Below are 25,580 nucleotides of genomic sequence, written 5' to 3' on the forward strand. Positions count from 1 at the left end.
TTTCGAAAGATTACAAAATAATAAATGAGACCATTAAATCCACACCTTTATGTTTTCAAAATCTGTAAGGATATTAAATGTAACAAAGCATTTAAAAAATATAACGAAAACCTTAAGTATCACCTCGATATCTCTGACGAAATTTAAAATATATCATAAAATGAACTATTATGTTCAAGATAAAAAGAAATCATTAAGGATTTAGATATAAAAATCATTTATATTAGATATTATTAAATCAAACCATTAAATCAACACCTTTAGGTGTTCAGAACGTAAAGATATTGCACGAAGACATCATAAACCTTTTGAACATCATTAAGTAAACCCTAAGGATCAATCCCTCACGAAATTTTAAATAGGATCATAAATTGAACTATTATGTTCAAGACAAAATAAGTTCATTAAAGATTTAGATATAATACACTGTTTCTTTTTAATAGACAATCTATTACTTTTCGCTTCAAACCGTCAATGTGCTTTAATTTTGCGCCTTAAAAATGGTAATAAAATCACCAAAATAAGCACCGATATATAACATGCTATAATGACTTCATGGCTTAATTCCGAGTGTTTTTAAGTCACGAAAAAAGCTACAAATTACCTATTGTATAAGCCAGGGCGAATTTGTGGCCAATACTCGTTGTTAAATAATTGAAAGAAACGCCATTTGCATGTGCGAACGCAACCGAACACAAGAGCTCCAGGATTAATTGCGGACTCGTCCGCTTCCGATAGTTCTCAGGCTTGTTTATTATTGGGAATATATCAAGGTTCATTCGAGTGGATGTGGTATGGATGTGGATCTGGCTATGATGTTGTTGTACCTACCGGCGAGCGAAACGGGTTTGCTGTGCTGCTCCCACAAAAACAAGAGTGGGTTTTGCTTTGCTTTTGGGTTTGTTGTCGAAAGAGAAAGACAGCGAGAGAGAGAGGGAGAGAGAAACCGGCTTTCTGCGGTCTTTCTGCGGAGAATTCTCCCCGTCAAGATAAGCTCCACTAGTCCAGCTCGGCACTCTTTCCGGACCATTGGCGGCGGCAGTAGCACTTTGTCGTCGGCGCGCTTTACAACAGACCCGGATCGGATCGGCTATACCTATAACCAACGATTAAATCGTGATCGCGATCGGAATTGGAATTGAAATCGGGATCGAGTCGAGTAAAGTCAAGCGGTGGTATAATTGCGGCAATTTAATGTGGACGGTGAACTGCTGACGCTGCTGTACATACTTTTCAGTTTTGCAACCGGAGACTCCACTTTAATCGAACAATCGGACAAAAGAACGTTTAGCAAATTCGCCAAGTTCCCGAAATAATCCATGCCAGTATCGAGTTACGCCAAGAATGGTTTCCTAGTAGTGACTGACAGGTCTGCCGTCCCGAGATCCCCATTAATTTTCGAACCGATCTGATCGACTTTGATCTAATCCGAAGGCAAGGTCGTTCGGGGTTCATTCGAGCGAAGCACCAAATTGGTCATCTGAGCAGCTTAGAAAACACGGATCATCGAGAGCAGCGGTTCGGTTTCAATTTTCGTTCGGTTTTTTTTTGCTTTTTTGCTTCACATATACGATTTATTGAAGACGTGCTGCTGGACGCGGAAGGATAGTTTGTGAGAGAAAACACAAGAAAAACGTTGAAAAATGTGCCTCTAAATTAGACCCCAAATGTGCTGCAGCGATTTTAAGACATGGACTATTAATATTCAGTGCGGGTCCGAAAATGTCAATCACTTGATTACAGACGACAAACAAAATCAGTGAAGTGCTCGAATTCGGGTTGCATAAATAAGGCGACCACATGGAAAGTTGAAATTAAAAGTCAGACTGTGAAGATACGACGATTTTTCACTGGAGTTCGCAACGCAGCTCTTTTTAACCATTCAAAAGGTATAATTGAACTAGTTTGTATGTACATATTTAATCAACTGTGCGAGGGAGAAAATATATAAATCAAGTCTCTGCTGACGAGATAAATAATAAATAACAAATAATACAAAGGTGGAGGTAACAATAACTCTGCTTTGTAATATTATATTAGGTGATTTTTGAAAAATACAAAAAGGAGGTGCCAAAAAAATATACACCAAACAAAAAAGTTAACCATATTATACAATATAGCCTTTAAGTATCCTAAATAAATTGTTCAGAGATTCGGTTAATGATCTTAACTATGAAACATCGTTTATAAATAGACTAATCGTATTTCAACAGACCCCCCAAAATATCCCAATCTTTCGAACCTTTTTCCTGAAATCAATGATCTTGCTAGATGATTTCCCAGTAAACACCTATTTTGCATCTAAATTGGGGGATAATCCCCCATAAATACTCGAAACATGGAGCCATATGGTGAATCTAATCAAATGGTTTGCTCGGTCGGTCCATGTTGATGGATTACATAACGATGTACGTTGTACATTCATCTGTAAGCGACTGTTGCTGCAGGAACTAGCCAAGTCGGTAGAAATATATATAGATATCTGTATATATATCTGTAGCCACGCAAACACGATGGCTACCAGCCAACGCAAAAGCAAACAGAAACTCAAACTCGACTCAAACTGAAGCCCAAACTACATACCTGGGCACTTACCTGAGCGGCAAAAACAACATCGGAGCGACCTTGCCTGACCCACTTTACTCGGGGCAGTGCCAAAATTGACAGCTTTGCGGCATTTTAAAATTTATGCTGCAGAATTATCCATAATGGCTGTTTGGCTGTTTTTTTTATGTGCCGTACCGTGCGTGCCTGAGCATCGAAAATGTGCATTCGTGCCTCGTTTAGCAGTTGGTCCCGGTTCTCGAAAGTTAAACTTTTCCCGGCCATCGATCTGCCGCTTGCTTTCATATATAAAAAATCAGACACGCCGCTGAGGGGTGCAGTCATACGGCCATATAGCCATAGAGTTATATGGCATATAGTCATTTAGTCAGCCTGTCAGATGGGTCGACGGTCTATGATTTATATTGTATTTTCTTACAAGCCGAGCGGAGTCGGGCATACATATTTATTAATTGGGGGGCAGGCTGTTGGCCTCTACTAAAACGCCAAATTAGACTACTGGAAAGCCATTCGATCGCTGCATCCCGATTAACAGTGCCCCGAGATGGAGACGGAGTCGGAGCCGCTTAAAGTTAATTACATCGCGTTCGTTGCCTCAGTCTTTCGATTGCTGCGAGGCAACGGGACGCACATCCACGTACTTTGGCTGGTCGTAATGGCGACTAGTTCTCGGCGGTTGCCCAACAGTCTGGAGTCGTTAAAGTGTCGTTCAACCGGGGTCTTAAAATCACAATTCGGAGACTGAATCCGAATCTGAAGCCTTTTGGCCAACCGACCCGACCGACCGACCGCATGCAGAATGAAGAACAATAACCGCGCGAAGGCACATAAAGACATTTATTTATGCCCGACGCCCACAATGTCGCCGCTGCAGTCTGGCCCACAGTCAGCAGTCAGCAGTCAACAGTCAACAGTCCGCTCGTACTCGTCTCGTACCGCTCTTGGCCTAAACACTCTTGGCCAACTCTCAGCGCGTCCCATTTGCCAAAGTGGAAATAAATTTTTGCTTTATTGAGGAGAGCAATTATGGCCTACAACGACGCGGCGATCCCTTACAACGGCTGCAAATAGATTTTCTGTTCTTCAAAACAGCCCTGGCCTCCGCTCCAATCCCAGTCCGAATCTTGGTTGCCTTGCACTGAACGAAAAGCGTTGTAAATTGGGGTTTAAGTCTGTTAAATTGATTTTTATGGCGGTTATTTAAGGGTCAATGATTAGATAAATCACTCTTTTACATTTTTTTTGTGTTTATAAAGATAATTTAACTTTATGCAAAATCAAAACTTAACTCATGACCTAATTATATTCTTTGTTTAAAGTAAATGTATAACTTAATCTTTATTAAATATTATTTTTTAGATTTTATTTTATATGATTATTAGCTTGTATGACATGTCAAAATAGCCAGTTAAGGTAAATAAATAAATATTCAGCATTTATTAAAAGGATAATGCATAAATAACCTTCATTTTCCCAACTAAAAAATCGTATAAATGTATATACAGATATGTTATACTATAGGATGCAATTAAACAGTAATATTCAAAATATTATAAAATAATTGTGAAGATAAATGATACATTTATCATATAGCATACATTAGCAATATATTAAGAGGTGTAGTCAATAGTGAGACTCAAGAAGTATTTATTTTATAATTTGCATAAGAGTCCCAAGCAATCCTTTATTCCGCCAGTGTCGTAATGCCTCAGAGGCCCCTGGTCCGCCAGCCAACCATCAGTCACAGTCTTTGTCTGGCCGTCTGCGAGGCTTCCTTCATCCGTTGACGGCTGGTAATCCAGACTGAGCAGACTGAACCGAAGGCTGGCCAACGGCAAAGGCGTTTTTACGTTCGTATGGGCATCCACTATATAGGACGTGCAAGTCGGCTGGGATCGGATCAGATCGGTTGGTTGGATGGATGGATGGCTGGGCTCCTACGGAGCGAGCCTGGCTGTTTCTGTTGATGCGGCTTTACTGCAATCCAAACAAGCATTAGAAGTCGGCGGGATGGGTATTTAAACCGCGCTGGCAATGCGAAAATAAATGTAAATCAACTGGGCAAAGAGTGCTAGTGCCGGAGTGCCAGGGCCTGAGTGCATTTTCTTATAAGAGTTCACATAAATTAAGCCAATTAATTTCGTGTCTGCCAGCGGCCCGTGGCTGGGTGCCGATAAAGTCGAGATTCAATTTGAGTACTCAACACGCTGGAGGATCGGATGGGCGATGGGCGATCGCCGATCGCAGTGCCCCGGGTGGAATAGGAGACTCTGGGTCTTTGGAACTCGGGATCACTGTATCTCAATGTGGATCCCCGCTCTGGAACCAAAAGGCACAACCATCTCCCTGTATCTGTCTTCGCTGTCAATCCCACGCACCATTTTATGACGCTGCTCGCTGGGATTGCTGTTATTGCATTCTTTTATTTACATTTTTATTTTATTTTCACTGCGTTTTGGTAGGGATTGTAGGATCGTAGGAACCGTGGCCCGAAAACAAAGCGGCAGCATGACGGATACAAAAATGTAGAGTCGACAGGCGAGACGAACGAAAGGTTCGGGCGATGGAGGAAGGCGCGGGCGATGACGATGATGTTGGGGTTTCTTAATATCTATCAGACTCGATTCGAGATCCAAGACGTTGGCGTTGGCACCCCGACTAATCGAATAGTCTGTGGTCCAGCCCCCGTGGTCTGCGACTCTATGGATCCACATCCGAGTAAAATCTGCAGCTGAATACGAGGGTATTGAGGGACCCAAACAAAACACTGTTTGTGCTCTTCATTTACAATCGACTGTGAACTGCAGGCTAAGTTTCTGTACAGAGTTTCTGAGTTTCTCAGTCACTAGTAGCCTATGAACCTCGTCTAGGCCGCAGTGCGTTCGTTGTTAATTATAGGAAAATGACTGAAACAAAGGCGAAAAAAAACGCTGAAAGCCAACTGCTTGGAATTGTTGAGATGAAAGGAAAACATCATAGTCGGCCCCGACGATAATTAGAAAATCTGGGGAAACGGCCACAGTTCAACAAAAAAGTTTTCAGTCATCCATAACACGTACATATCTCTAATGTTGGTGATAAGTGCCAGTGTTATTATTCTCAATTAGGAACAATTTAAATGATGCCTTTAGTAATTATGATCTATGTGCAGCAAATGTTCCAAAACTAACTCACATTTAAAATATATAAATTCAAGACTTGCTTTACCGCATTTTAAAGCATGTTTGCTAAGAATTTACAAGGCACAAAGAAAATTCTTAGAAAGCACTTAGGTATTTGAGTCAACATTGATTTGCAGATAAGAAACCAGTTATAAGCTGAAAAGCCACCAAGCCTTGGATAGCTTTATAATTACTTTCACAGTTATCAGCATACAACATATCATATATCAGCTTAAGATTATAACTCCTATATCTTTTAAGATTGGTTTTATATTTCTTAAGGTTTTAAGAGCCCATCAATAAACCTTGCCCACAGGCGATTGAATAATCAGTGTTTGCCCAGCACTTTATGGGCCGCAATTAAAATACAGGAATAATATATTAAAAACGCTGCCGTTCTCAGACATGCAGTAGTTGTTATCCCTGTTGTTTCCATTTTGCTCAGCTATATTGCCTTTATGCGTATTTATTTTACCCAGCGAGGCGCACCCAGAAACACGCCCGCAGCTGCCGCAATAAAAACTTTATAGATGCAGATATGTACGTACACTGCAAAAATCGACTGCGAATACATGAATAAATGTACGTGAGTATGCTGACGAGCTGACAGACAGACAAAGGCCCAAAGACGGAAAGGAACGGCCGGCGGGTCTGGGTTCGGGTTCGGGCTTGGGCCCAGTCCCAGTCCCAGTCACAGTCACAGTTCCAGAGCCCAGACCACAGACCCAGCTAAGACCCAGCCCCAAACCCCATCGCCATCCCAATGCCCCACCCCCTGAAGTCCAAACAGGAAAGGATAGACGGGGCTTCTAGCTTGGTGAAGGACGGTCGACGGTCGCATGGGGGACACGAACGAACCACGAAATAAACGTTGATTACGAGTCTGCGCCGCTAGCTGCCTTCGCCGTCTGCTGGCGGTTGCACTGAGAAAAAATACTTGTAATTCAAGTACTTTATGAAAAGCGAACAGGATATGTTTTTGATCTTTCGGGGGACTTTACTTCCAGGTTGAAGATCTATTTTCTCTTTTTCAAATCAAAATACCTGACCCTCAAAGGCATTAAATTCAAGAAACATGTTTAACTTTGCAAGCAAGCACTTGGGAATTATAAGGAAACTTGTAGTTCTAAAGAAAGCTTGCTAAAATATGCTTGCTTGCTATTGTTCTTTGCCATCATAATTTATTCGTTTCTTAGGAAATATCATCATCTGAGGTTCGTAACAGTCTACAGTTTCCTATTTAGTAGTCACTTTATATAACTTATTTATAAAGATATAAAAATATTAAAACATTTAATACCTTGAAAGTACTAGGTCGATTCATCCGATAGCAAAAATAGATATTGGTCTGTAAATTCCCTAATAATCAAGATGCCAGTCCTTGAAAAAAGTTCCTAACTTAATAATCAATTTGTAATTCAATTCCAATTCAACCTAGTTTTTCTCAGTGCAGCAGTTTGTTGCTGCCCGCTGTCTGGCTGCGAGCTCTATTGTCGTGAAGCAGATTAGTTTGCCATCAGGTTCAACTTTATTTGCAACACAAATTTTCATTCTACTTGTGTGCAGCCACGGCGCAGTCGCAGCCAGTTGCAGTGGCAGCCCAGCCCGAATCCAAAAACCGAGTCTCAGTCCGAGTTCGAATCCAAGCCAGGTCCAAAAAAAATCAGACAAAAGTGCACAGCTCACGAAGCTGCGTGCCGTGGAAGTTGCAGTTGGATTTTGAACCGGAGCCAGGCCAGCCCGAAAATTGAACAACGCCCAAAATCTTGTTTTGCTCCAGAGTGAACTCACGAGCTTTTGGCTCCGCCGCGCCTGCTTTGGAGTGGGGATACTATAGACAGCCTCTATATCTATACCATAGGCTATAGCCTGTAGACCGCAGCCTAGACTGGAGACTAGACCACAGACTTGGCCCAAAAGCAGGAAGGCATCTATCATGGGCTGCGGGTCGAAGTTTACATACCCTTCACTTGTGACACCACAAAATATGCGGTCTGCTAAAATTTCAGACAGCCCTGGCGACTTGCAACCTATAAAATCGAAACTGTTTCATAAAAAAGGGAAACAATAAAGTTGCCACTTTTCCATTTCTAGCTTCCGGTTTTGAATCAAAATTTTTGATGGTTCTTTTTATCGATGTCGATATCCTTTATGGAAATGGCTGACTATAAACCGGACCTTAAATTAACAGGAAATAAAAATGGAAATGGAAAGCTAGCTAGCTTGATTTCAGTTTCTTGCAGGGAAATTAAGGAACTAGATTGTTAAGAAGACTTGTTATAGGAAAGGTTAAAGAAACAAGTCTTAAAATAAAGGAATATTTGTATTTTATTTTATTAGTATCATAATACTTCTTAAAAATATAAAAAATTGAAATTAATCCCTAATAGGTCATATTATGGAGATGATGATGATAATACAACCAAAAGCAATTGCTTAATTTTTTAACAACGCCACTAATTAGGTCATCAATTGAGAAATCAGGCCCCAGAAGCAGGCACTATTGTTCCCAAGTGTTCCCCCATTTCAAAGGCATTTCTGAGCAGCACAAATTAAGCCATTTTGGGTGGTAATAAATTCAACTGACTCATACTCCTTTCTGCGGAGAAATGTGGTCTTGCCTGAATCCGCGGCGTTATGTGAACGATTGTTTAATCCTATATATAGACGGGTGGAGAAGTAACAAATAGCGTAGAGCTTGTAGCGAAACATCGAGGCGTTGGCCGCAGATCCAGCTCGAGATGGAGGCCCAATCCAGAGACCGGGCTAACTTCATTGCCAGTGGTAGCAAAGTTGGCCAGGCAGGCTGTCTGACTGCTCCGGCTGCTATATGGTATATGTGTTAAGAGAAATTCGGTCAAATGGCACAAATATTGTGTGTGTTACAATTGTTGCGCAACAGCAATAGCAACAGCAGCCGCAGCCGGGAACTGCGAAACTGGGAACTTGGTATTGGAATTGGTATAGGAACCGAACCGAGAGTGGAACTCAACTGGGCCTGGCCTCCGATATATACTCGTACTTGCAAATGAATGCATTATCGGGCAGCCAGGCCAGTCAGTCCCAGTCCCAGTCCCAGTCCAGTGTGCATATATAACACAGATTCATTATACTGCAGCCTTTCTAAGCCAAATGCGGGCAGCAGCCAGAAAATATTGCAACACGCTGGCGACCAAAAGCGAGGGTGTCGGGTGGCCATAGCCTCGCCTCCAAACTGCAAACTGCAAGCTCTGTGCTCCATGTTCCAAGCTCCAAAACTTCCAAGTCGGGCTGCCTGGGATCCGACTGACATAACTGGTCATTGGCTTGTGGCTAAGGACTCGGCGATGCCACTTAGATGCAGCTGCACAAACTGGAAATTGGCAAATACAGCTAGCACGAACGGCGGACAAGACGGCCAAGACGGTCGAGACGGCCAAGAAACCGGATTGCCAATAGCTCACCGCCGAGCTGAGCTGTTCGCAAAAAAGTCTGAGCTCGCAATTTAAGCAGCCGTCGTTCCGTTCGGTTCGGTTCGTTTCGGGCCAAAAGGAGCTGCTCTGCTGCACTGGGGGAAAATTCTGAAATAGGATTTGCTTATTAACATTCCATTGTTTCACCCTACCATCAGTCAAGGAATGTCGCAAAAATATTTGAAATTCTCTATCCTCCTTATTAAAGTGTTTATCAATATAGAACTATAATTGGTTTCGACAATTTTGGATGATGATTTCAAATTAGTTATAATACAAGACTTTCCCACAAGGTACAGATAAGAAGTATTGGAACTAAAAATAGTCAATTATACGTTGCAAATAGAATAAGCCAACATATTGGCAATAATGGTATGGGCTTAAAAATATTTTGGAATTAAAAAAATTACCGGGTTAGAAGAACTGTTCTTAAAGTGGATAAGCATCAAAAACGTACCAATAATCCATGATTGGGTTCATAGTTCGGTCAGTATTTATAAAACATAAGTTCTTGACAACAAAAAAATTAACCATATCACATCACTCTATTAAAAAATAATAAGAATAGATAATGTCCACATGATAAAGGAACTACAATTACATATATATTATGTAAAGGACTGTCTTGATAGTTTTGCCTATTTTTTTTAATATTTCTGAGAGCAGGCAATAAAAATAAGTTTCTCAAAATATTAAGAGTAGAATATGTCGTTGGATTGGTATGAAAAAATGTTATATAGCAACCATATTGATTACCCTATCAGTAACATTTTCTCCCAGTGCATCACCTCCGCTTCTGTGTGAGTGCTCTGGGTCTCTTGGCCAGTTCTGTAATTACGTGGAGCACACACGTGAACGCTAAGGGCCAACAAATGGTTTCAATCCCAGTCCCAGTCCCAGGATTTGGTCAATGATTTCGCCGCGGCTACTGTCTGCAGGCTCCGGTCGATTTTCCTGTAATCGAGCATCCAGAACGGACGTTTTTCTTTGTGTCCCGAGATTGCCACTGGATGTCGGTGTCCGAGCCCCTCAATTTGCTCAACTGCTGGGTGCTGGGCAGCCAGGCACCCAGGCACCCTGGCACTCCAATAAGTGCAAAAAAGAAGAATGAAAGACTCTACACTGTCATTTCAACACCGTTTAATGTCCGCTGTCATTTGTGTCAGCGTTACGCTCCGAGTTTTATCATCTTTCACGCTGTTTGTACTTACCAATTTGAGCAATTTGGGCTAAGAAAACGAAAGCCGTCGCGATCTATTTCTCGATTTCCTTCGCTGGCTGCTGTCTTTTCATCTCCACCTAAGTACCTGGTATAGAAAAAAAGCGAGAACAAGCACATTCCCTAGGGTTTATGGAATTTTCATTAGAATAACGAGTTTTAAGTGCCGGACAAGAGCAGCAGCGGCAGCAGCAGCAAGTAGACCAGAAACGACCGCGATACGTTTTGAAAGAGTCTCGGAGAAATGCGTCTAAAGTACCGCTTGTAATTGTCGCACATGATTAAACGTAATAAAATTTTTTCGCGTTTAGACAGACGAGACGTGACCGCTTGAATGACCGCGTTACCAATTCAAGAACTTGGCTTGCGATGATGACGATGAACGATATGATATGACGGCTCGAGAACGAAACTTTAGCCCAATTATCTTCTATACATGGGGAGGTTCTTTCGGCACATACTCATGTACAGACAATTCAACCCATCCACATAATCCCACTCCACTCTCTCTGAATCGGATGAATCGACTTTTTATCTGGGGTCTCTTAATTGCGACAAGTTACATAAAGGTCATCACAGCTTTATGGTTATTTGCTGCTGGTTTTTTTTTACGAGTTGATAACGATCTTTCAACTGCAGTATAATTTAGCCCAAACAAAACGAAAGTTATTAAGTTGTCATATTAGTTTTAATTTGCTGAGAGACCCTATACATTTTGAAGATCGTGAGTTAAGTTTATTTCAGCACATTGTCAAGCTGTTGAAGAAGTTTTAATTGGTGTGGAAATATTTATAACTAATTTGGGAAATTATGATTTGGACCTCCATTTTTAATGATAGGTGAGAAAGTAATGCCCTTTAAAAAATGTTGGAAAGTGAGCTAATTCAAAAAGGTCATTATATGAGTTGGAAAGCCTTTTCATGAATCGATTTATGGTCTCCATTCTTTCGGCGAAACAAAAGTAATTTGGACAGCCATAACCTTTTCAAGTGTTAAGTTCATAATTTATGCCCATTTCAACATATTGCCAAAACGCTTTCGGCCCGCTCATTTCTCTTGCTCAAATACATATATGGCACGAAAAAAAAAACACAAGTACAAGCGGCGGAAAAACATTGACCAACTGGTCTTAATCGTTGTGAAAAGTCGCTGCTCAGAGCGATTGCATAAAGGCCTGAGTATTTTGTTAATTAATAATATTACAACTCGGCCGGCTGTTTGAGCATTTTGTTCACAGAGTGCCAAAAACAGAGTGGGGAGTGCGACAAATAAGCAGTCGTAGATCTCTTAATTGCATTATTTATCAGCCAGCCTCCGCTGCTCACTGCGGTTAAGTCGTACAAATTGGCCTCTTCTGTTGGTCATGGCTATGGCTTAAGGAAAAATGAAAGTGCAGCAGTATTAATTATGAAATCTAATTCGGTTTCGTAGCGCTGCCCAGTCCGCCCCGAACGGAAAATGAAAGTTGGTCATTCAGCCGTCTCGTGAACCGGACGCCAACTTAAAAACCTTAATACATAGTTCACACTTGCACACCCCAAGCTATCCGATCCGATCCAACTGCAGTCCAGTCCCGACTTTGGGCTTGGATTCGTCTTGGCCCACAAAAGTTATGCATTTGAACGATGATTCGACGTGGTTTTAGGCCGTGGTCAACGCGTTGCACAACCACTCTCGTTCCACAAGTCAACCTTTTGAAAATCCATAGATGTAGATCAGATGCCCCGATACCATTTAATCGATCAGTGATGATGCATTACAAGTCTTTCTTTAAATTGGCCCTCTAATTGAATTGCCTTTAAGCCCCGAATTAACACTATGCATTTGATACGCAATGCGTTGTAATTAAATTTAACAAGGTTACCGTTTTCGGTGGCAAGGAAATTCCGATTAGGGTTTTTCCCGGGGTCTTACATAACATTTCATAATTGATTTGGCGCTCTAGATCAAATTACCTATTACAGTTTAAAAGAAGTTATGGTATATTTTATGCTACATTTTGTGACATTTTAAAACAAAAATGTTAAATAGATCGTCAACCCAATAACATATCTTACTTGTACAATAATAATTTTACACGTTCATTTTGTACTATTTAATAATTAACATAGCTATAAGACTTACAAAATTAGTGCTCAGTTATAAATATTGTAGAAAATATTTACTAGTCAGTTATACAAGTAAGCGTGCACAATTATTGATATTATTATTACTATTATTGATAGAAATCTATTGTAGCTTTAATTGGTATATTTTAAAACTTTCATCCATTTGGATAGAAATAGTTTGGTTTTTTAACATATTGAACTATAATATGTTACATTTCTTGATTAGTGTTTTACCACATTGACATAATTTCGAAGAAGAGAAAATGCTGTTTGATTAAGCGAAACAATCTCTAAATTTAAGCCTTAACTTTTTTTCTATATTTGGATATTTTTTGGTACTGATGAATGAGCTGTAAGAGCTCCTTAGCTTTTTCCAAATACTAAGCCCCTTCTTTTTTGGCATCCCCCACTGATTACAGAAATGGCTTCCACAAGTAGCAGTCAGCCGGAGAAGAACCGATCACATGTCCCGCTTTGCCGCCTGGGAACGGAGCCGATCAGTGGGACGAGTGCCGCTGAGGAGCCCAGTGGGCAGAGGGAATGCTACTACTACACCCCAGCTACCTCCCCGCACCACCATCTCTACAGCCACCACCACAATCGTCTGAAGCAGCACCACCGGCACCACCATCATCATCATCATCATCATCATGATCATCGGCATCAGCATCAGCATCATCGGAACCAGCAGATCCAGCACCACTGGCCATCGCGACTGGGTCCGATTGGTCCCTGGCTGGGCGCAATGACCGCCTATCGACTGCTGACAATCAGCCTCCTAATTGGCATTCTGTGTCCACATCACGTCCAGGGAGCGGACCCCAAGTTCGATCCGACCACGCGCATGCGCCTGGTTCTGGTGCCGGCGGACGCACAGGTCAACTCGGTAATCTACAGGTTGCGTGCCACCGACGAGGAGTTCGACTATCCGCTGACCTTCGAGTTCGTGGGCGATGCCAGCGCCTCCACCGTCAAGGTGGAATCGCTACCCTGCACCAAGTACAATTCGGTGTGCCAGGCGAATATCGTACTCCAGCGGCGATTGGAGCCGGGCAGGTACTATGACTTCCAGGTATCGGTGAAGGACACCAAGGGCGGAATGACCACGCAGCTCTGCTCAATTACGGCCACCAATTTCACCACGCCGCACGACCTCATCTTCCCGCACAAGCCCGGCATCATAATGATACCCGAGGTGAGAACACTGCCCATGCCCATCCACATGTGCCCACGGTCAGAACGTTTCAATTACCAATTACAAGTAACGCCCGTGCAGACATCCGTCGAGGGGAGCCCATGGGCACTTGGAAAAAGTTCTAACGTCCATCTATAGGAGGTAGAAAAAGTGGAGAGCAAGTGGATATCGGTGTTGATTTGTTAGGAATACTTAAAGATCTCCAGTTTTAATATTTCATTACTATTCTTCATAGAAAAATCATTATAAATACAATTACTGTAGGACTTGGAAAAAGTTACAATAGGAATCTAGGATGAAGAAAAACTCTTGTTTGTTCTAGAACTTTAGGTTTTATAGTTATATGTTAGAAATAATAATATGATAGATCTTAACTTAATGATCAAAGGAATATTTCTAAAAAACCATACAAATTTATCAAAGAATAAGAACCTTTATATTACAACACCATTACTAGACACTTTTTGTCCCAGTGTAACCACTTTAATGAAGCAGTAATCAGATAAGCCATTAGAAGCACGTCTCCCAATGGGAAGATGCTATTCGTTTTTCATAAGCGATCCTCGTACACGATAATCATTGTTATGGTGCAAAATTACAAGCGGATTCGGACAGGGTCAAATGTGTAATTTACTCGACCGAAATATCATCAAAAGTTATAAGCCTCAACCCCGATTTATCTTTAAAGGATGCTAAACGCGGCACGGAATTGGATTATGTAATTGCCCGCAAGAATCCGCTGTTTCAGAAACCAGTCTACCTCGAGTTATGGGTAAGTGGAAAAGGAGATGACGATGGAGTTGGAGACCCCTACTAACCCAACGGATCTTATGATTTATGGATCGTACTTTTCGCCAACAGGGTTCTCCACTGTTTGCCATAAGACAAAAAATCGTATCTTCCGAGACCACAGAAGGCACCGTTTTCCTCCTGGGACCACTGGACTTTGAGAAGCAAGCCATGTACCACCTAACGATACTAGCCAATGTGAGTAATGAATTTTAAGTATTTATAAAAGATATAATTAGTAATATTATGTAATGGCCGCAGGATGCCTATGCTGAGCCTGGTCAGGATAGTCGCAATATAGCGGGAATGGAGATAGTGGTTATAGTCCAGGATGTTCAGGATCAGCCACCAGTGTTCACATCTGCTCCCCCAGTCACCAAACTGCCACCGGGAATACTGCCAGGCGATAAGGTAAAGCTATACCCCTTCTATAAGATATAGATATATATTTAATATTCTATACATATGACTTACAGATATTACAAGTTCATGCTGAGGATGGCGACAAGGGCAATCCCCGGGAGGTTCGCTATGGATTGGTCTCCGAGAACAATCCGTTCACCTCGTTCTTCGACATCAACGAAACAAGCGGTAAGTAAAAGATCTATTACCATGCGGAAGTATACTTAATTTCCAAGGCTGGAACATTTATCACGGAGATAACACACTTTAATTCCTCTGGCCAAGGGGTGCACATCGCACTAAGAATGCTTATATAATAGTTACTCTCGCCATCGTCCACTGTAATAAAATAAGATAACATCTTCATGGGACACTGATAGTGCATAGATAGTGAAAATTTTCAACTTTCTGCGGGCTCAGATGCATCGCGATGCAGATTCCCATAGAGATGTGATGTGGTGGGGCCCAAGAGCTTTTGCAAATATAGTCGCAGGAAGCAAGAAAAATGGTCTGCGCATGGGCAGCGGACTTAAAAATATTGACCACAAGTAAAGCAAGCAAAATAAATTGGACGAAAATCAGAGACCACAGGTAACAGCAACAGCAACAACAACAACGACAGCAAGGCGAGGAATAAGCCGCAGAACAACGTCAGGTAACCGATATTAACATAACTACCAGGTGGTGCAGAGGTGCAGTGGTGCAGTGGTGCTGCGGTGGTTCGGGAGGGAGTCGTCGAGTCAGGCAACCCGCTTTGTCGTCAGACTCGTTAGATAGAAACCCATCTTCGCCCCGCCTCCGGGGCCTCCAGGCCCCCCGAATCGGGAATCGCGATTCCAGCCAACTTCCTCCGACGTCAGCGGCAATACCCGTTCGTTGCGGCCAAGTTCTGTGCCGCAATTTGGCCCAAACCACCACAAGAGACTTCCTTGTTTCGTGCTAGTCTCGTCTCGTTGGCAGTAGCACTTTGATGACTTTGGCTATAAGGCCAAGAAGCTCTCCCCCTCTCGAATATAATGGCCAGGCTGGCTGTCTTCGAGGTACCCCCAACTCCTCCTCCCCCCACTCAACCCACAATTTCTTTTTAGCCATGTGCAGTGGGAAGCGCTTTGGCGAACGGCCTTTCAGAGGCCTGCCTGCCTGCCTGCCATGAAGATTCACAGTTTACTGGCTCTTCCAAATGAATTTCAAATTGGAATCCCTTTGGGGCAAAACAATTAACAGCCTTCTGCTCGATATTCCCACTGGCCGGGTTTATTAAGAGTGTTGTACCTATTTTTAGGCGGGCAGACACGAAATAATTATCTAACGGCCATAACGCATAAATATATATTATTTATTTGTCCTCCAGTCTTATTAGTTATTCAAATTGTTGGTGGCAAGGTTAATAAGCCAGTTCCAGACCTTGAGAATCTTGGATAATCTGCCGAAAGTCTATGGGTGGGAAACTTTTCTTTCAGGCTGCACAGAATCTTTGCATATTAACCAACGAAACGACCACCGGGAAAAAGTACAAGGCGACTGTAAGAAAAAAGCGTTCAATAAAAAATTGGAAAAAACATAATCAACGTGAACTGAACTTGGCGTGGGAACTACTGACTTTCTGCACCATTTATCAGATTTACTGATGACGGCTGGGTGAAAGAAAAAAGCGTTTATGGTGCCACAGACAGAATCTAAGCATTTACAGCTGCCTGGAGCTTTGAGTTTTTCCAGTACGCAAAACATCCCGGAAAAAATGTAAAACTAAAAAAAAAGGGTTTAAAAAAGTGCATTTCCCATAATTGACCTTCATAATTACCTTTTTGATGTGAATGATGGGTCTTTTCTGATAAAGTTATAGCTACCGTTTAGGAATACCACTGTATAAAACAGATAACAGATTTAGTTATTTGACAAAATAGTGTATTATATATTTTGCTAATTACTCTAAAACAGATTTTTGCCTAAGTTTAATTTCTATAGGTTACATTAGTCAGTTTTTGTGTGATACGTAGAATTATTTCACTTCGGATGCCCAAAAATGAAGATAGACTGTTCTCTGATTATAATGGTAATATAAAAAATCGTTATACAGTAATTGAAATGTGTTAGGAATTGCATTCTTATTAACCTCTACAACCCGTAAACGACGTCTTGAATTAATCAATGCTTCGCTTTATTTGGATTGCAGGTGAGATCTTCCTGATGCGACCCCTCGAGGACATTGCCTTCATCACGCATGTGGGTGATCCGGTGCTGCTCACCGTAATTGCGGAAGAGGTTAAGGTGGGTCGTGACGAGCCGCCCGCACTGGCCTCCACGGTCCAATTGGCGTTCTTTCTGCCCGATCGCACCAATTCGCCGCCGTACTTCGAGAACGATCAGTAAGTACCAGCAGGTTCCCATCGCAGCAGCCGGGGGGTATTAAAAAAAAAAACAGACTTTGGGGAAGTGGGGACTGAAGGGCAAACCTGCTTAACCACTATAGATCCCGGGTCCCTGTTCCCTGTTCCCTCCGAGTGCAATTTGGAGAAGTAGGAGTGATGTTGCTTATCCAAAAAACAAAACCCAAAACAAAAAAGACACCACAGAGCTGCGACCAACACAAACAACAAATTTTAGCCGCGTCCATTAGCATAAAGTCCTAAAATTCTTAGCATAGGCAACCACGATGACGGCGACAAGGCGACGACTTAGAAGACGACCAAGTCGAAGACGAGGACTATAAACTCTTCTGCTGAAATCAGCGACTGCAGCATCCATTTATGCGCACTAACTTTGAACTCGAGTCCGTCCCAGCCGAATTCCCGACAAACTGGAAACAGCCAACTGCAAGTCCAGCTGCAGTCGCAAAAAAAGCGATCTTGAATGAGGAATAGTTTTCAAACTGAGGAGAAGCCATAGATCATAAAATGATTTCCGAACTTTTCGACTTAAAGATTACATTTTTAATGAACCCTTTTGATGTTTATTATTTTCTTGATATAGGGAATGTGTTATGAGACGGATTTGTTAGATATTTGCTAAAATTGGACAAGAAGAAAGTCATAGTAAGGTGCCTTAACAAAAAAATGTTCCCTAAATTATTTAAAAAAACTAAAATATTCACAGTCAATATTTTAGAAAATCTAACAAATCTATCCTTATAACGCTAAAAACCTCTAATATTATATATTTCAGAAGGAATATCTTCAATAAGACATAAGAATATGCTTATTGCCTAGCAAGTTAGCCATTAAGTTCCCAAAAAACACTAAAGCCGCTAACAACCCCGAAGATTATATACCTTAGAAGGAATATATTTAATCAGTCATAGTCTTAGCTTACTGCCTAGCAAGTTTTCCATTAAATTCCCCAAAAAATAACAGAGAGATTGACCAATTTTTTTGAGGACTGTAGAGGTAGCTTGTCGCACGCCTTTACAACAGTGTACAGGCGTTCACGAAGTTCTTTCCCCATGCTAATCTCTGGCTCACGACTTTCCTCCGCTCCTCCCCCTCCCGCAGCTACGTCTCGAGGGTGGACGAGAACGCCCCCCAAGGCACCGCACTGACGTTCGTTGATCCCTACGTGCCGCGGGTCTACGACGATGATACGGGCAAGAACGGCGTCTTCTCGCTGACGCTGCTCAACAACAACGGCACGTTCGAGATTAGCCCAAATGTGGCGGAACGGAGTGCGGGATTCCTGATCCGGGTGCGGGACAACTCCATGCTGGACTACGAGCAGCGGCACTCGGTGCAGTTCCAGGTACTGGCCCAGGAACTAGGGCCAGCCACCAATCTCTCCGCTCTGGTCAACGTTACGGTGTACATCAACGATGTTAACGATAATGCTCCGGTTTTCGAGCAGCCCGCCTATACGGTGGAACTGCCGGAGAACATGACGGCGGGCACTAAGGTGGTCCAAGTCCTGGCCACCGATCCGGATTCCGGTTTGGGTGGCAAGGTGCGATACACAGCCGTTCTGGGCTATCTGAATACCTCCCTGAATCTGGATGCGGAGACGGGGCTGATCACGGTCTCCACCAACAAACACGGCTTCGATCGAGAAGTCATGCCCGAATACCATCTCTACGTGGAGGCCAGGGACATGGACGGCGAGGGGAATCGGGCTCAGGTGCCATTAATACTCAAGCTAATCGATGTCAACGACGAAACGCCCATATTCGACAAGGATCTTTACGAGTTTATACTCACACACGACTTGATGGGCTTCACCACCAGTGCAGTGATCCATGCGGAGGATAAGGACGCCACTGCTCCGAATAACGAGGTGCGCTACGAGATCATCAATGGCAACTACGACAATCAGTTTGTCTTGGACAAGGTGACCGGTGAGCTGACGGTCAGGGAGAAGATCAACCTGCGAGCCAAGAAGAATGCCAAGACGAGAAGGCGTCGACAGACGGCGGGATCTGAGGATGAGGATACCGACATATTCATCCTGACAGCCAGAGCCTACGATCTGGGTGTTCCGGTGCGCTTCTCCACCACCACCATTCGAATTTATCCTCCAGAAAGCCGCAAACGCACTGTGAAGTTTGTGGTGCCGGGACACAATCCGGACAAGGCCAAAACCGAGGAGACACTTTCGGCCCTCTCCGGTGGCAAGGTGTACATCCACAACATTCGGCCCCTGCGTCCGGATGAGCCAGGTGCCAAGGACATAGCAGCTGGGAATCCGGGCATCAAGGAGCGCAGTGTGGTGACGGCCACCGTGATTTATGACAGCTCCTCGGTGGTGGACATATCGGAGATTCAGCAGAGATTGTCCCAGCACAACAACTCCTATGCCATCATGCCGACGGACTCCTCGCGCACAGACGTAAGTGAATCCTTGGGGACGCAATGCTTCATTGCCTTTAATAGACCCTAACTCCCTTGCAGACCCAGTACAAGGCCGAGAACAAGGTGCTCTTCTGGCTGCTCATCCTGCTGGCCACCCTGGTGGCCCTGACCATCCTCATCCTGCTGCTCTGCTGCATCTGCTCCTGGTGTCCACTGTACGGGGCGGCGACGTAAGTAGAAGAACATAATATATAAATTAGATGGGTGGATTACATGGTTATAACAAAATTTCTTTAAAAAAGTTTTATCTTTGCAAAAATCGGAGTAGCATTCGCTTAGTTTACGTTGGCCTAGTGTACATAATTGTCCAGATTTTTAAATCAAGCATATTAATATTATTCCCACCTATCAAATCTTTATAACTGGCCTCTGTTGACTCTGTCGCTTAGTCGCAGTGATTAAAGCTAAGATGGAAATTGTGTAATTGTAAATACTGCACATTTGGAGTCTATAAAAGCTCCTTACGAATGCACATTTAAAAAGCCTTACAGTTTAATGGTTGCAATAATATTTATTAAAAGCTGACTTTCGAATGCTAAATTGGTCATGGGTGAGCCGAACTGCTAAAGTTAAACTGGCATACATAGCCTACCCATATGCAAAGTGGTCAAATATTTACGATGCCCAATAAATATTTGAAGCTGTAAACACGCAGTTGCATTTTGTAAATTGTAAATGCCGGCTTGAGTTGATTAACTGAGTCAAATGGGACTTAAACTAACCAACGACTATGTATGTACTCAGTCAAAATCCAAAACCGATTGCCTAAGATCAACTGGTGAACAAGTATTTTTAACATTTATGGGATAATTTACATATAATCAACAACACATCACAACCATTCTATCTATGTATAATCTTTTATTTTTCTCTTGTAGCAAAAGAATAGTTAATATCAGTAGAACTGAAGACGATGTGCATCTAGTGCATAGGGAAATGGCAAATGGAAAACAAACAAAATCTGTTCAGGTAGATTTTGAACTTTTTCGAATTCAATTGTAGTCGTAAACGTAATGCAAACGCACTTACCAAAATTTCAAATTGCAAAAGCTATCAATTTTAAGTTTTTCATTTTTGATTTCCTTATCGACTACGAAATTTTTTCACTTTGCACAAAAAAAACGATGGATATGGAAGTCTCTCAAAGACGTTTAATCTAACCTAAGAACTCATTTCAAGAAGCAGTTATAATCTATGTTCCATGTACTATGATCTATGTTCAATTAAAAATGTTTTGATATATCTACTTCATTTCTAAATTAATAATTATTCTTGTCAAGAAATAACTGCTTAGTGAAAAGTTCTCTTGATTCTTTGCTTCATATGCATTATTAATAACCTTAGAAATACAGTGCTTTTTAGGGCTAGCAAAAATCCTTAAAAACTAAAACTGAATCCCTGACCATCTTGCAGGTCGCAGAGTGGATGGGAAGACGCGATGCCTGGTCGGCGGAGAAACCTCCAGATACCCGAACGAAGCCCACCCGCTGGGAGTTCCACGATGGACGTGAGCAGCTTGACGAAGACGTAGGAAGGGCCCAGGATATCGGCGATGGACGTCACATCCAATCCGCCGAAGAGCAGCAGCGACGAGTTCGCATTAAGTATGGTTATAACCTGAAATTAAAACCAAACATTAGCTAAACTTTCATTTCTAAACTTTCAGAAATAACCGCACAGCCAAAGACGATCTTCATCTTAATTTCCATAACTCTAGGACTAATCTGATCAACGACCGCGACGTATACATGGAGGATGTGATTGAGAACCGGGATCTGGCGGAGGACAGGGAGCACATAACTAGGACTCGGGTCAACCGGCAGGAGTACGCCCGGAGGAAGCAGTACGACTCGGAGGTGCGCCACATAGACGATGATTCCATGCGGAGGCACGAGATTGACCGAGGAAGTGACATTGACTTCAACACGGCCCACAACAGTCTCAAGAGCAAACGGGAGCTGTTCATCAAGGACGGCAATGTGGAGATCCTTCAGCTGATGACCCGGGATAAGACCAGGGATGGCTTAAATCTAGACGATGACAATATCTACGTGAATGTCCCAGTGAAACCAGCGGGTAATCTCTCCCATCCGCAGCTCCTGATGGTGGACAACTCGGGCAAGGAGATCCTAATGCGCAGATTTATCGAAGAGCAGCCGGATGGCAAGCAGATCATCAGAGAGCACTATCAGATTGTCCCAGGCGCCACATACATTCAGTCCATGCCCAATGAAGTCCAGCAGGGATCGACATTGAAAGGTGACACCTTTCCATTGGGAAAATCGGGACCAAATAGCATAGTTTACTCCCAACTGGAACCGGAGGTTAAGGTAATACATACGCAGCCGGTGGAGGCAGGCGAAGGCGTCTCCCTGGAGCAGCAGATGCAGCCGGCGGTATCCAATCAGTCCCTCACTCACGAGCTGGAGAACTCACTAAAACAGCAGAATGCCCTGCTGCGGCAGATTCTTCTGGAGAAAGAGAAGCTGGAGAATGCGTACACCCAGCATGAGGTGGCTTTGGAAACGCAGAGTCTTCCCGGCCAGTCGATGGCCATAGGAACTCAGACGGATTGCGATGCTGGCACTCAGACAGAGGGACCGGATGCCGCCTTGGATCCAGAGATCACCCAGGCGAAACCCTCCCGTCGGAGAGCACGCAGCGAGAACGACGAGTCCATGTCGGAGGATGGATATGAGTACGTTCGCTTCAATCCACCAAATAGTCCCGAGGGCGTCTACTGGATCAAGCGGAGGAGGACGAAGAAACGACCTAGGCAACCTCGCAAGAGAATCGTAATGGTGGAGGAGGTCAAGCGCAAGATCCGTACGCCCATCAAGGAGGAGGAGGAGGTCCAGGAGAGGAAGAGGCGAGTGCCGCCCAAGAAACCCCTGAGGGAGACCAAAACGAGTATCCTGCGCAAGCAGTTGAGCGACGAAAGCCGCAAGGATCAATCCCGAAACGGGGAAAGTCAAACAGCCAGCAATCGCCACAGATCAGATCGCGAGCTGGTCATGGAAATAACCGATTCCATGGACGAACTGGCCAGTCCGGGATCGCACAGCATCCGCAAGATCCAGGTGGAGAAGTACTACAAGCACTCAGATGCTGATTTCGATGAGGACGACACGGAGTACTCAATCGATTCGGATGGGGATGAGATCGTGATCAGAACCAATTACCCCAGTCGACAGCAGGAGAACGATAGGTACCGCAGGGAGGAGAAGATCTATGTGGAGCCAGAGGAGCTAGCGGGACCCAAAAGAGCTCCTAGGAAGCCCTCTCCCACGGACTCCCAGCCAGAAGCCATGCCGCGTCTATCCAGACGCGATAGTTCCAAAAGGAACTCCTCCCGAAAGCAAACCTACTCGGAACCCCCACACAACCGAGTGTCCATCTCCAAGTACGAGTCCACCGTTACGGAGAATGGCAGGAAGCTTATGTCCACCTCCACGGAAATAGTTGGATCCAAGAGATCCCTAACCGATCGAAGTTATCAAAGCGAAACGGAGTTGGCGGGTCTTGAGCCGGAGGAAAGAAATGTACCCAAGTACATGGAGTGGTACTACAACAAGAAGAAGTCCTCCGTCAGTGGACGCACCTCCACGGAGTCGTCCAAGTCGCAGCCATCGAGCAAAAAGAAGGTGGGTGCTGCGGAGAAGCGGGTCTCGAAGACCAGAATCACAGTCCATCCCAAGGACCAGGAAGACGATGAGGATCCTGGTGGGCGATACAAGCCGGAGCCAGCGCCCAGGAAATCCCCACCGAAGGGCAGTCGAATGCTGAAGGAGGACCGAGCTCTCAACAAGCAGCACAAACCAAAAATCGAGACTGACACGAATCACCCACTGCTCCAGCACTCGGAGCACCGCTTCGAAAGGGAGAACGCCCTGGAGGTGCCTGCCGCACCCACCAAGCTGCCCCACTACATGTATCCCGAGACGCCGCCACATGCAGCTGCCATTAGTAAGGAATCCAGTAAGTCCAGTAAAGAACCGAGGCCCAAGCCCAAGCCATCACCCATCCGGGAGAACGAAGTCAAGGTGTCCAACTCGAAGATCTACGTGGAGCAACGGGGAGCGGGTAATCCCACACAGAAGCAGCTGAATGCCTCGACCCTGGAGGATGATCACGACTCCGGAATAGCCATGAACTCGCTGCTCAATAGCCTAGGACGACGAAATCCCATTGCCGAGAAAAAGAGCGTCTTCTCCATCGCCTACGACGATGTCAGCCGGGTAAAGAAAATCAACTCGGGGGGCGAGTCGCCGCAGTACTCGTAGGACGATCCGATCCATTCCAAACCCTACAAAAGGAACAATCATATGTGATAGCCTCAAAGGCTCCCTACCTGCGAATCATCGAACCAACACTATCTGCAATACTGTATAATATACACCAAAAGCCAGCATATGTTATCCCCCATATTCGTAGTCTACGGGATGTTGAGAAATTTTCAACTCGTTTCCGTGCACCGAAAATACTTGTACGTTAGGATCCGGATCGGTTAGCCGCTTTCATTTTACTCATAAGCCGACAGATGTAGTTCAAAGTTTTATATTTAACGTTATACCTTATAGTGTGGTTCGGTCGAGAGAGATTACTTCTCTAATCTTCGAGGCATTTGGCACACGATCTATTCGGTGACCATGCCCCGCCAACGTATTCAACTCTATCCTATATGCATAATATATACTCGACTATGTATGACCAAAATTGTTAAGAATATTTATATGGATAATGTTTAATGGATCTTTGTACATACATACATTTGTAGTTATAACCCACAAGTCATTACCAAGTGCTTTCCTAACAGAAACTTGTGCAAATGTGTATGTACATAAGCTAATGTATATTATGCAGTCGGATAAACAGATGCCTGCCATATTGAAAACACTTGCAAATATAATCTAATAAACCAGAAGCAAGTTTTTGTAAATACTTTAAATATAAGCTTATGCAAATAAATCAAATTAATCCCAAAATAGTCGTTTTATTACGGGCAGCTGGTCTACAAGATGCAAAAAAATTATATAAATTCTTTGGAATTCCAAATCAACTACAAAATAATTTTGTTTTTCATAAATAATAAACAGATTTAATAGGAATTAATTAACATTATCATTACATTATTAATTTACGGTTCTCAACGGGAAGTGAGTTCAAAATAGTACACAATTTCATTATATATCTGCAAAATAAAATCTCGCGTGAGTTCTGGCCTTACACCAACAAATTTAACTGGTTTGATGAAATTTTACCAACGGTGTAATGGTTATAATACTATGTATTTTGCATTTTTTTAAATGTTAAGAAGGTCAGAAATAATATGACGTTCTTACTGATGTTTTAAGTGATAACTGCTCAATTTTTTCCAACTGTTTGCTAAAAAGAAGTCCCCCTTAAAGATTGCAAACAAACATCTAGGGTTAATTGTAATGGGTTTTTATTCTTCACGCTCCCTTCAACTTCGCACCACGAGTGTTATATGTTTGTATAAGAGCTCAGAAGTTGAGGAGTGCGTACAGCATTCACGCTTTTCATATTAAGTACTTCTTTGCGAACCCCAGAAAAACAAAGAAAACACAAACTCAAGAACTCTCACCCTCAACTTAAGAATTCTCTTCTACTGCCTTGAACATTTGAGCGAAGTTACAAACAAAGTTGTTATTGGAGTTATAAGTTATAAATGCGACCTTAAACCAGTTTTAACTTTATAAAGTTAATTGAACAAAAAGGAAAGAGAGTTAAATTGGCAAGTTTTAAGTGTTTAAAATAAACTTAATTCAACTTTATTTTCCAAGTCTATAGTTCATAAATGGTTCCAAGAAAATCTTCATAAATTTGTAGAGTACAA

The 25,580-nt window shown here is 43.0% G+C and overlaps 1 protein-coding gene across 4 annotated transcripts; it reads left to right on the top strand.

Annotated features, from left to right (window-relative positions):
- Positions 1 to 1,053: 1,053 nt before the first annotated feature.
- On the top strand, positions 1,054 to 24,698 carry LOC119558402 (cadherin-86C). 4 transcript variants are annotated; one of them, XM_037871936.1, is made up of 12 exons: positions 1,055 to 1,889; positions 12,925 to 13,700; positions 14,389 to 14,472; positions 14,562 to 14,687; positions 14,751 to 14,900; positions 14,966 to 15,080; positions 17,065 to 17,257; positions 18,380 to 19,700; positions 19,745 to 19,893; positions 20,602 to 20,692; positions 21,137 to 21,327; positions 21,390 to 24,698. In XM_037871936.1, exons 2-12 carry the CDS (start codon positions 12,927 to 12,929, stop codon positions 24,004 to 24,006), a joined length of 5,811 nt encoding a protein of 1,936 aa, XP_037727864.1. In that variant the 5' UTR covers positions 1,055 to 1,889; positions 12,925 to 12,926; the 3' UTR covers positions 24,007 to 24,698. The 4 variants fall into 4 exon arrangements, with proteins under 4 accessions (XP_037727880.1, XP_037727891.1, XP_037727864.1 ...); XM_037871944.1 differs by having other exon boundaries at positions 19,763 to 19,893; XM_037871952.1 differs by lacking the exons at positions 20,602 to 20,692; positions 21,390 to 24,698 and having other exon boundaries at positions 1,054 to 1,889.
- The last annotated feature ends 882 nt before the right edge of the window (positions 24,699 to 25,580 follow it).

The sequence above is a fragment of the Drosophila subpulchrella genome, chromosome 3R, assembly GCF_014743375.2.
Source record: "Drosophila subpulchrella strain 33 F10 #4 breed RU33 chromosome 3R, RU_Dsub_v1.1 Primary Assembly, whole genome shotgun sequence".
Taxonomy (NCBI): domain Eukaryota; kingdom Metazoa; phylum Arthropoda; class Insecta; order Diptera; family Drosophilidae; genus Drosophila; species Drosophila subpulchrella.

Excerpts from the sequence above, each read along its gene's own strand:
- LOC119558402 (XM_037871936.1), top strand. The coding sequence starts at position 12,927 with ATGGCTTCCACAAGTAGCAGTCAGCCGGAGAAGAACCGATCACATGTC. Across the intron at positions 14,473-14,561 it reads CAGTCTACCTCGAGTTATGG|GGTTCTCCACTGTTTGCCAT; the intron begins GTAAGTGGAAAA and ends TTTCGCCAACAG. Across the intron at positions 17,258-18,379 it reads CCGTACTTCGAGAACGATCA|CTACGTCTCGAGGGTGGACG; the intron begins GTAAGTACCAGC and ends CCCCTCCCGCAG.